Source organism: Crinia signifera, chromosome 1 (genome assembly GCF_055691185.1).
Source record: "Crinia signifera chromosome 1, ASM5569118v1, whole genome shotgun sequence".
In the NCBI taxonomy this organism is placed as follows: Eukaryota; Metazoa; Chordata; class Amphibia; order Anura; family Myobatrachidae; genus Crinia; species Crinia signifera.
Window position 1 is genome coordinate 111,155,167 of NC_139217.1, and position 12,509 is coordinate 111,167,675.

The 12,509-nt window shown below is 41.7% G+C and overlaps 1 protein-coding gene across 4 annotated transcripts in view; it reads left to right on the forward strand.

Moving 5' to 3' along the window:
- The window catches only part of DCLK2 (doublecortin like kinase 2), a 105,579-nt gene that overhangs the window by 69,925 nt on the left and 23,145 nt on the right, over nucleotides 1-12,509 (forward strand). For all 4 annotated transcript variants that reach the window (XR_014470221.1, XM_083171461.1, XM_083171471.1 and 1 more), the window contains one exon: nucleotides 12,077-12,196. Coding sequence is in view for 3 of the 4 variants with exons in the window: in XM_083171461.1 (XP_083027587.1) it covers nucleotides 12,077-12,196 (120 nt within the window). In the remaining variant the exon portion in view is untranslated. The remainder of the gene's footprint in view (nucleotides 1-12,076; nucleotides 12,197-12,509) is intronic.

The following is a 12,509-nucleotide window of genomic DNA, read 5'->3' on the forward strand; positions in this document are numbered from 1 at the left end:
ATGGATGATCCCAGAGTGTGTCCGTGGATGCAGTTTGGATCAGTAATGCATGGCTCATGCTGCATTACCATAATAGTGCTATTGCTGTAAGCAGCGGCGACGGCATCTCCAGCCACATCTGAATTGCGACTAGAGCCCAGTTCCTTATGAATCATTAAAACAGTTTCTCTTGAAGAAATGGAATCCATTTCAGATCCCATTAGTAAATTGAGATGTTAATACATGTTGGCGCTGCTGCTTCCTGTCTCAGTAAAGAGCAGAAGCAGATAGCGTTATACCCACATTACACGTGCAGGTATAATACATCTATGAGTTTACAGCAACTGATAAACATCCAACACAATGTGTGAGGACATACCTGTACATGTATGTTCGGAGGCACTTCTGTATTAAGATACTGTATGTGTGACTCCGCTTACAGTAGTATGTTATAGCATCTGAATAATTAAAGCATGTACCATGATGCTGATAAGATGCGTTTCCTCCTCCACTTGACAAGACAAATCATTTTTTTTTATTAAGCAGCCCAGAGTCTCCATGAAAAAGCCACACGCAGCTCCACAAGCAGTATTTTTATATATATATATATATATATATATATATATATATATATTATATATATATATAAATGTCCAGTAAGCCGGCACCCTCCAAGGGGATAATCAGTGGTGCAAGTATGGCGGTACGGGGTGGTACGGCGTACCGGTAAAATATATACTGCCGGTACCCCGTACCGCCATAACAAATGCCCCCAAAAATGCTCAATGCGCATGCGCGCATATGGAAGTGACGGGGGCGTGGCCTCCGCCGCCCCGCCACAGCTGATAGCGTTCGGAGGGGAGGGGAGCGCATCGCTCGTATCTCCTTTCCCCTCCCTGTGTCACTGTGACACAGACGCCTGCTCTCCAATCAGAGCTCGCGGGCTGGCAGCCAATCAGGAGCCAGCCCGCGAGAGAGACTGCAGGGCTGGAGAGTGGAGACACGGAAGATGCGCTCCCCTCCAGTCCCCAGGGAAGATGCAGGCAGCGGCGGCGGGGAACTAGAGGAGGGGGAGAACACGCACCTGACGGTGAGTTGCTGCTGAATACTGTGGGGGCATTCATGTGTGGCACTGTGGGGGCAGATCTGGCACTGGGGGCATATGTGCGGCCCTGTGGGGGCAGATCTGGTACTGGGGTCATATGTATGGCACTGTGGGGCATATGATATCTGGCACTGGGGGCATGTGTGGCACTGTGGGGGCAGATCTGGCACTGGGGGCATATGTGTGGCACTGTGGGGGCATATCTGGCACTAGGGGCATATCTGGCACTGCTGGGGCATAAGTGGCACTTTGCTGGCATATGTATGGCACTGTGGGGGCGTATGTGTGGCACTGGGGGCATACTTAGCACTGTGTGGGCATATCTAGCACTGTGGGGGCATATGTGTGGCACTGTGGGGAATATGATATTTGGCACTAGGGGCATATGTGTGACACTGTGGGGGCATTTATGTGCGGCACTGTGGGCATACCTAGCACTGTGAGGGCATATGTGTGGCACTGTGGGGGCATACTTAGCACTGTGGGGGCATATCTGGGACTAGTGGCATATGTGTGCCACTGTGGGGGCATGTGTGGCACTGAGGGCATACTAAGCACTGTGGGGGAATATCTGGCACTAGGGGCATATCTGGCATTGCTGGCGCATATCTGGCACTTTGGGGGCATATGTATGGCACTGTGGGGGCATATGTGTGGCACTGGGGGCATATCTAGCACTGGGGGGCATATGTGTGGCACTGTGGGGGCATATGTGTGGCACTGTGGGGGCATATCTGGCACTGGGGGCATACTTGGCACTGTGGGGGCATATATGTGTGGCACTGTGGGGGTAAATGATATCTGGCATTGTGGGGGCATATATGTGCACAAGCCCAAAAAGAAATGTCATTGTGTTTTAAAGTTTTGTCATGTAGCCACTCCCCCTCGTGTCATATGACCACGCCCATGACCACGCCCATTTTTCACAGTACCACTAAGAATTTTTTTCTACTTGCACCACTGGGGATAATCAATTGCCGCGGTGCACAGCTGAGTATACATATACAGACCAGTCCAGATCAGCGGCACCCGTCGGGCTTCTCATGGAGGAACAACACACGGTGTCCGTGTGTTGTTCCTCCGTGAGAAGCCCGACGGGTGCCGCTGATCTGGACTGGTCTGTCTGTGTGTGTGTGTGTGTGTGTGTGTGTATCTATGTATGTATGTATGTATGTGTGTATATATATATATATATATATATATATATATATATACCCAGGGCTGTGGAGTCGGTAGATAAATGTTCCGACTCCTCGTACTTCTAACGCCGACTCCTCGACTCCGACTCCTCTGTATTAATAGGCGAATGTATTTGATACATTCCTTGAAGGAAAGAAAGGCAACATACATATTATTACTACAGAAACTAGAGGCTGGGAAGCCAACAGTCTACTGTATTGAACAGTTTAAGCAAAGGACAAACACAATGAAAACAAAGTTTTATTAATTTTTTTATTAATTAATTAAATGGCTGGATAGTAGCAGTAGGCATAAACATCAGGGACAGGAACTTTACCAGTTCAAAGATAAAAACCACATTATTTGGTTGTTTTGGGAACAAAAACAATAGGAAAGGTTCAGAAGTGTGGAGCATGAGTTCCGCATGCTTTGTGACGACAACAAAAATCAACGAACCACAATCTCCGCTGGTTTGCTTGCTTGTCACCGTTCAATTCATGGACACAAGGAACGATTTATTTACCGAATCGTTACTGGCGACGAAAAATGGTGCCTGTACATCAATATGAACCAGTGTAAGGAATGGCTTAGCCAAGGTAAACAAACGACCCCGCGCATGAAACAAGATCTTCATCCGCGTAAAAAGATGTTGTGCGTATGGTGGGAGAGCTTGGTTGAATGAATTTTTCGAGTCTACACCAGGTGATTTCTACCAACTAGGTATTGAAAACCTAATTGAACGTTGGAAATAAGTTGTAAACTACAAGGGAGAATACATTTATAAGTATTGGTGCTCCGAATTGTGCGTTGCGTGCCATATAGTGAAGCACATGAAAAGCATGCTTTTTCACGGTCACTTAACGTGTATATATATATATATAGACCGTCGCTCCCCAAAGTATATAGACCCGTGTCCAGCGGGTATTAGATAGCTGCAGAAGTGGAAGGACAATGGGGGCGCCACATAGTGTAGTATTTTTAATGTAAATCACAATTAACAAGTTTGCACACTTAAAACAATCAATAAATTATGTATGATAAATTGCTGTTCTGTTATATATATGTGGGATTGCGATGTGCTACTGTGGGGTTATGACATGTAAAATCTCTCTAGGTTTAAAAGACGGGTCTAACATGAATCTTCATCTCTTAAATGAAGTATTATCTTTCACTTCCTAATAATAAATAATATGCCTGATATTAGAACATGTCGGATTTGGCTAGTTTAAAATTGAACGAGATAAGCCTCCGTAAAAAACTAGGATTATGTGATTATATCACTGACTTATTAATATAGAACCTCCGATGTAGATAAATACTTCTCATCTTTTAGGTTTAAGTTTTATGCTTAATATTTTTTAAAAAATATAACTGCGGCTAATTGCTGCTAGTGCTCTGTTTTTAATGGACTGTGAATACTAGTGCCCGGCTTTTCAAGCTAGATAGATTGCCCGGAGAAAACCGGAGCTGATTGGCTGTAATGTGGAATAAGGATGACGATGAGCGTCACACAGGACAGCCCACTGACAAAGTCTCAATGACGGTGTATAGGAGCAGGTAATGTGTTAGATCACAATTGCCTTCAAGATTGTGAAGGCAATTGTGATCTAACACATTACCTGCTCCTATACACCTCACGCTGACGGAGAGAGAGGCTACAAGTGAGAAGCCCACGGGCATATATATGAATCTACATCTCTACCACTGACTTTTGTTTCCATCTACAAATTGGGTCCTAACCAAATAATCAAGTGCAATATCTTTATTTTCAAGTTCTGGACTCTGCTTATTTCCACTTCCAATCACCCAATATGCTACAATTGGCTACATACTGAATGTGTGGTTACAAATACCCCAAACAACAAATTGGCCATTGGATCGCATAATGTCAGTGTTCTGAGTTATTAATTGGCAGTCATTGGCTAAAGGACACGGTTCTTTTTTATGCTCTTTTAATCTGATTAAGAGATTAATGTACAAATTGTATGCTTAATTACATATATTTTTTTAGTATTAGATGTTATTTTATTTATAATTAAATAAATTTGTACTTTTATATGATTAAAACTTTGCAGTGTTTCTTGCGCTCTCTAGAATAATATTCTGCTCGTTTATTGTATTTAACTTTATTAAGGACCACAGAGAGCCTTAATTGAGAGCAGCAAGTCACACTCTTTTTCTGAAAATCTTTATTGATTTACTGATAAAACCGATTACTGTGCGCCCGATTATTTGGTCCTCTTCCACCCCCCTCTGGTTGTTTTTTTTGGGACCGTGTGTCTAAATATATCACACGGGTTCCACAGATCATCAGAGTGGGTGATTAGAGGTCCATATTTGTGTTTAGTTGTGTTTCGTGCTACAATGCACCTTAGTCATGGCCCATGACTAAGGTGCATTGTAGCATGGAAACAGCCTGTCGAGCATCATGACTGGTTGTTGGAGGGACGACGTGGTTAAGATGCAAGTGATGCCTATGCTATGTACACGTTCCCTCTGTTTTTTTTGCTTTTTTGACTCACCCACACCTTGACAAAGGGGCGTGCCAGCCCCGAAACGTTGGCTTTTGTGTACAATACACAGTTTGAAAAATCCCAGTGAGTGCCGCTGCCTGCTTCATTTCCTTCCTATCCACTGAACCAGAAGGCACCAGGGTAGCTGTCAAGATCAAGGGAGTGCCGAGCCTCTACAAACCTGTGTGTGTGTATATGTGTGTATCTACATTTATCTGCTACAGCACCCAGGAGGGCACCCGGGCAAGTACTTTTTCAGTAAAAGAGTGGAGTGCCAGCTTTCACCATTTTGTGTGTGTGTATGTATATATGTGTGTGTGTGTATGTATATATGTGTATGTATGTATATATACATATATATATATATATATATGTATATCCAGCTATACTGTACAACGCCTATGTGGCAAATGTCCGTGCCCGGTCATCAATATTGTAGAGAATATACATCCAAAGGCCAGGGGAAACTCCTCCTCCTTATGGATAAAACCTGCAACATCCAAGCCTTGTAGAGGCAATAGAGAATGGCATGACAACAAAGTTAGAGCATCCTTCAGGCAATAAAACAGTATACTGTACTGTATAGGCTTCCTAGCCAGGCGTCCCTTGACAGCTGCTGTTTCGGTGCACTCACGCACCTTTCTCAAACGGGATTAAAGGCCTATATTTCCTTTTATACCCTATATTCCCTTTTGAGAAAGGTGCGTGAGTGCACCGAAACGGCAGCCTTATTGCCTGAAGGATGCTCTAACTATGTTGTCATGCCATTCTCTATTGCCTCTACAAGGCTTGGATGTTGCTATTTTTAATACACTAATTTTTGCAAGTTACAATTGCATCCTGTGCTGGTTTTATCCATAAGGAGGAGGAGTTTCCCCTGGCCTTTGGATGTATATTCGATATATAGATACAATATATAGACTATATAGAGAGCGCTGATGTTAACCACCACCTGATAGGTTTGACCAATGTCTGCTAGAGGAGCTCATATTTAGATTCTCTTCAGGCATTGATTCCACCCTGTCAATATTTAAATCCTATGTGACCCATTATTTCAATCTTGGCATAGAACTTCCATCGAACTATATGCTGATTTTTTAAAAAGGATAGTTGGAAGTCTCCCACTAGTTTGCGCAAATGTATAACTATGCAGCCAGTGATGGGATCGAAACCTAAGGTGTCCCCACACCTTGTAAGTGATCGGAAAAGGGTTTAGTGTATTAATACACAGAGTGGTAAGACCCCTCCACCAGCGCAGTAAAGTAGAGAAAAGGTACGTCCCTACTATGGAGATGGCGTCTCCTCTTCTCCGCCTCCGAACCAGGGATAGGAACGCTCAAAGTTCTCCCTGAAGTCTTGTGCAGGAAAAAGAGCTTACTTGAAACGGTGAAATTTGGGCGCTACTAACTGTGTGTGAAGGAGGGGTATTTTATGTAAAAGGAGGCTTATACTCCCCTGTTTATGTCCTCCTGTTGTCTTCCTTTTCACTGTCCCCTTCCGCGTTTGTGCATGTAAAGAGACAAGGGAAAAAAGAGAAAGAGGGCAATGTCCCTCGTGTAATCCTGTTTTGACTAAATTTGTCAAACATAAAAATATTCTAAAATTTTCCAAAGGACAAGGAGTGATAATATATACATATAAATATATATATGGGTATTGGAGGTTTTATCCCCCTTTTCCAATACACTCACAATGTATCAATTTCAATAATGCTTATCACAAATCATATACGGTCACTTGTAGACTTCAAACAACGACTTTGTATTGGGGGTAGATCCCCCTACTCAACGTACTCACTCGACGTCTGGTACAAATTCGTATATTATATGGGTCTTTTAATCCTCAGGATCCTCTATTCTAGGTCCTGTAACGTGCCTCCCAGATTTGAGAAGAAATAGCAAAAAGAACACCGCGAGATACTGTATATAGTAAAAAACAAGTATCTCTTTATTTCAAAATGGTGTCTAAAAAAACATACAATGCTATATAAACATGTAACCACTCTGGAGTCACTGGTACTACTGTAAACCGGTCAGACCTGAGAACCTGAGATGTAAAAACAGTGGGCAGGGTAATTGGGGCCCCGTTTACCTGACCACTGGTGTCTTGCAGGTGTTCCCGTCCAATAGACCATAGACATCCAAAGGGTAAAAAAGTGTAAGAGAGGATCGTCCACCGACGCGTTTCGATCCAACCGGATCTTTTTCAAAGGTGCCTTTGAAAAAGATCCGGTTGGATCGAAACGCGTCGGTGGACGATCCTCTCTTACACTTTTTTACCCTTTGGATGTCTATGGTCTATTGGACGGGAACACCTGCAAGACACCAGTGGTCAGGTAAACGGGGCCCCAATTACCCTGCCCACTGTTTTTACATCTCAGGTTCTCAGGTCTGACCGGTTTACAGTAGTACCAGTGACTCCAGAGTGGTTACATGTTTATATAGCATTGTATGTTTTTTTAGACACCATTTTGAAATAAAGAGATACTTGTTTTTTACTATATACAGTATCTCGCGGTGTTCTTTTTGCTATTTCTTCTCAAATCTGGGAGGCACGTTACAGGACCTAGAATAGAGGATCCTGAGGATTAAAAGACCCATATAATATACGAATTTGTACCAGACGTCGAGTGAGTACGTTGAGTAGGGGGATCTACCCCCAATACAAAGTCGTTGTTTGAAGTCTACATGTGACCGTATATGATTTGTGATAAGCATTATTGAAATTGATACATTGTGAGTGTATTGGAAAAGGGGGATAAAACCTCCAATACCCATATATATATTTATATGTATATATTATCACTCCTTGTCCTTTGGAAAATTTTAGAATATTTTTATGTTTGACAAATTTAGTCAAAACAGGATTACACGAGGGACATTGCCCTCTTTCTCTTTTTTCCCTTGTCTCTTTACATGCACAAACGCGGAAGGGGACAGTGAAAAGGAAGACAACAGGAGGACATAAACAGGGGAGTATAAGCCTCCTTTTACATAAAATACCCCTCCTTCACACACAGTTAGTAGCGCCCATATTTCACCGTTTCAAGTAAGCTCTTTTTCCTGCACAGTTTCTATAAAAGGCTTGGGTGTGTCCTTTTTCAACTTGAATCATAAATACAGGCAGCTTCCACCGCGCAGATCAGTGTAGACCCCACTTCTCTCCTCCCTGAAGTCTATATTCAGGTCTCTATCGTCTTTCTCCTGTATATGGGCTCGCTCCCCAGGTGTGTTAGACCATGGTGTGCAAACAGGGATAAAGCATAGGTAGGACCGGATATAGTGTAGTAATTTTAATATATACAAATAACACACAAATCACAATAAAATCACAATAAAATTGGCCAAGGTGGTGGAAAACTGGGTTTAGGCAGCTCTCTAAACTCGCATCAAGGTAATGGGTCTCACAGGCAGGTACCGGTTTCCTCTCCTGTGATCCAGATGGTGTAGGTTGTCCACTTCACAGTTCCCAAACACTCTCCTCGGCTTCCACCAACGCGTTTCCACCTCCACTGAGGTATTTTTCAAGGAGTGTGTGATCTGAAGTTCTGGGTTGAGTTTTATCCCGTGGATGCCCAATCCAGCGGTCTCTAGCCCTCCACGTGATCGGCGTCTCCTCTTCCGGTTTCCAGAGGTCCCGGATGTCTCTTTGCCGCACTTCCGGTAATCGCTTGCCCCACTTCCGGTGCACACGAGCCATAGGTGTCTATCATCTGTAGCTGTACGGGGTGTGTTTTCCTTCATCCTCCGCTGTGGAGTTGCTGGTTCATATCTGTTCCCAAGTTCATATAGTGCGCTCTGGTCCTTTATTCACCGCTGAAACTCCGGGCGCCATCTTGGTTTTGGGAAAGATATGCCAGTACTTCATTGCCACTCTGTGTATTCATACACTAAACCCTTTTCCTATATGCTGATTTTTATCTTGAAATCAATGTGACAGACCATCTTGCCGTACAAACCTTTCTAATAGATCTGAGACACTCCACCTCTTTGTAGATCGTTGGATGTTTTGAAAAAATCTGTCTTAAGGATCTATTTTCATCATGTTTCTGATTCATTACCCATTTGTCTAAACCCCTGATGAAGTATTTTTAAAGACGAAACGCATATGGTTAGAACCATTGTCTTGAAAGGAATGATCAGATGTGAATCATGAGATTTTAACGAAGAATTTTAATAAAAATACAATTTGTGCTGTTATCAACTATACCTATCCCTCTGGATTTATCCAAATCATTGTAATAAAGTGGTAGATAATATTAGCGCTGTCTATATATTCTATCTCTACCCTCACCTTGTCTCCCACTAACAGGGGGGATCTAAAGAGTAGCTGATTGACCATTTAGGGCGCACTTGGGGTCATTCTTTGTTTTATATATATATATGTGTGTGTGTGTGTGTGTGTGTGTGTGTGTGTGTGTGTGTGTGTGTATGTATATGTATTTAGCGATGATCTAGATTGTATCAGTTGTGACTGATCACACATAGATTGTAGCCACTGCTAACTAATTATAGTGACTTCTATACTCTGAGCAGTCAGAGTGTAGCTGCTGTGTGTTGGGTAGTCTGTGACGGACCATCTGACCTATAGTTTATGATGTGGCGGCATAAAAAGGGTTATGCGGCATCTGTAAATATATTTTTTTTTTCTCCATAAGTGTTACAAACTGAAATTAAAAAGAGGTTTAAATAAAATATTTTTTTCATGATAAAGGTGCCCATACACTAGTAAGATTTATCTGCAGATCTGGCTGGTTGGAACAAAAGCATGGTAATGGATGAGTGACAGTTTGTCAGTTTTCCAGCATTTCCAAGCAAATGGTCAACTGTCATTTGTTCTCATCCATAACCATATTTTTGTTCCAACCAGACAGATCTGCAGATAAATCTGCGTGTGTATGGCCACCTTAAATGTAGTTTTTATTTAGCAGCATGTGGCTAGGGCTAATAACGATTTTTACAAGACTTTATTGACCCCTGGCAAACATATGTATGCTGGAACTAGGGAACTGGAATTACAGATTTCTTTTTTTGATAAATGGAGTCAGCTAGGGCTGTGTCACGTTATGACAGGAAGACCCCTACAGCTGGCTTTCCTGTTATAGCGTGACCAGCAAAGAGTTTTCCATTGCCTGGTGCTAGATGCAGAGAATAGGGGGGAATCCCATGCTGTTCATTCACGTCTTTGCATTATTGATAATTAGTCCAGGTCATATGAGTGCTGATGTTTTAGATTAATTTTCATGTAAGGACATCATATAATTGCACCTGTACTTGTTCTCCACATGTCTGCTCTTTCCCTCCTGTCCCACTACTCTAAGTTGAAAGAACTGCAAGTGTGTAAGACATACAGATATGCATATGGCCCTGTGCATGTTATTCTTTTGTGCACGTGCATAGAGTGGAAATGTGCAAAATGGATGCCTGCAACAGGCCCAATGTTCCCTCTAATTTTACGAAAGCTGTATGCGGCAAAAGATTTTGGCTGTGCAACTTTGGAAGGAAATTGAACTTTTTGTGCATCACTTATATATAACTGGAAAATGACATTCAGCATTTGTGTTAACTTTACTTCAAAATGATATTAAACATTTAAACATTCAAAACATAGCAGACAATGTAGTTAATGGGTGAAACACACATTAATTGAGTCCACAAAACTGCAAAAACGGACCACTGCTGCTGTACGCTCTGTTGTAATGTCTGTGCGCACACTCGACGAGTTGTGTGCACACGCGCACAGCTTAGAGGGAACACTGAACAGGCCCACATATCTTTGCCAGGAAAATGGATCACAGTGAGTGACTTAGGGAATATGTACTAAACCTTCAAAAGTAATACAGAAGTGAGGGATAAAGTATCAGCCAATCAGCTCACAAATACCATGTTACAGGCTGTGGGCTAGATTCTCTAAGCTTCAAAAGTGATAAAATGGAGAGTGATAAACAGCCAGCCAATCAGCTCCTACCTGCCATGTCACATACTGTGCTTGAAAAATGTCAGACAGGAGCTGATTGGCTGGCTGTTTATCACTCTCCATTTTATCACTTTTGAAGCTTAGAGAATCTGGCCCTGTGTTTGAAAATGGACAGGAATTGATTGGCTGGTACTTTATCTCTCTCTACTTTATCTCTCTTCTAGGCTCAGTATATCTGACCCTAAGTTTACGTTTTATAGTGGTTCTTAAAAGTACTGGAGATTTTAAGCAAATTGATTCGGGATCCCTGACTGTCCAGAATACCGGGATATTGTCATTCTAGAGAAGGAAAGCCATAGGTTTGGTTGCACAGGTTTAGAAAAACACTAAGGGGTATAGTTACTGAAGGTCTCTCTTAACTGATTTTGGTTCGATTAAAACCGATCTTAATCAAACTTTGGCATCCAGGGTGAAAACATGCATTGCCTTACATTTAAAAAATAAATATAGAAACATCTGTTAGTAAATGTGCGGTTTAACCCAGGGGACCCAACATTGATTAAGATCTATTGTAATTGATCTAAAATCAATGGAAATCGATTTTAAATCAATCTTTAGTAAATATACAGTACCCCAAAATCTTTACAATGGGATCTGAATATTGTGGGACAAATGACCATTCTGCAATGTCCTAATTTGGGTGGCATAGTCCCATCTCCATGGCAATGCATGCCGTCTCTACTGGTAGGTTTCAAGATATTTTCCCATTTAACCCAAAATATTTTTTGCGAGTATGCAAGATCATGAAGTCCCTGATACTGGCAGTAAAGTCCCTAATTAACTACTTTGTATGTTTTTTGGCAGCATGCAGTCGGATCTGGCTCTTCTGTTAGGCAACTTTAGGTAGCGTAGGGAGTCGTCACGCACGCACCACGCCATGCCACTGTGTTTGCCTATCACAAAATGAAGGATGATTATTAGGAAGACAACCTTGTTGTACTTAATGCAAGTGGCGGCTGTGGAACTTCTAAGAAGTTAAAGTACTTTAACTTGAGAGCTGGAAAGAAGATATTGGTGGCAGTGGGGGTTGGGGCAGTAGGTTGACGTTTTGGCTAAGGTGCCGCTATGATTTACACCCACCCTGCATGCACTGCTCCGTGTAATAAAAGCATGTCATGACAAAGGCAAAAACATCCTGATTACCAAACAAACGTATAAAAAAATACTTGAAATAGTAAAAAAAAAATTATGTCTTGTAAATATAACAGGAGTCTGACAACGAAACAATACGTATTTGTAGAGTATTATCCACTGTTTGTCCCTACAATAACTGCACAGAAAGTTTTACATTGGATGATCTCTAATGAAGATTTGAAATTAACAGGAACATCTGATTGAGAATGAAGTGTCAATTCTGCGCCAAGTTAAACATCCCAATATTATAATGCTTATAGAAGAGATGGACACTACTACAGAGCTTTATCTGGTGATGGAATTAGTCAAGGTAAGAGGACTGCTCCGATTACTTTAATCATGTTTGGACATTCTATAGAGACCGTAATAAGATTAGAGGATTTTAAATTGGATCCTACAGTATAGCTAATGATTATGCTTGTAACCCACTAATTGAAATTGTTATTTAAACATTGCAATTGTAGAAGTTCAAATAATATACTGAATAACTAATGCAAATGTTTTATATTTAACTATCTTGTATTAAAGAATATTGTTGGCCATGCTAAGTTGCATTTCTACAGATAAAAAAAAGACATGTTTCAATCCATATTCACTTTCATTGTTCAAACCCTGCAATCTAA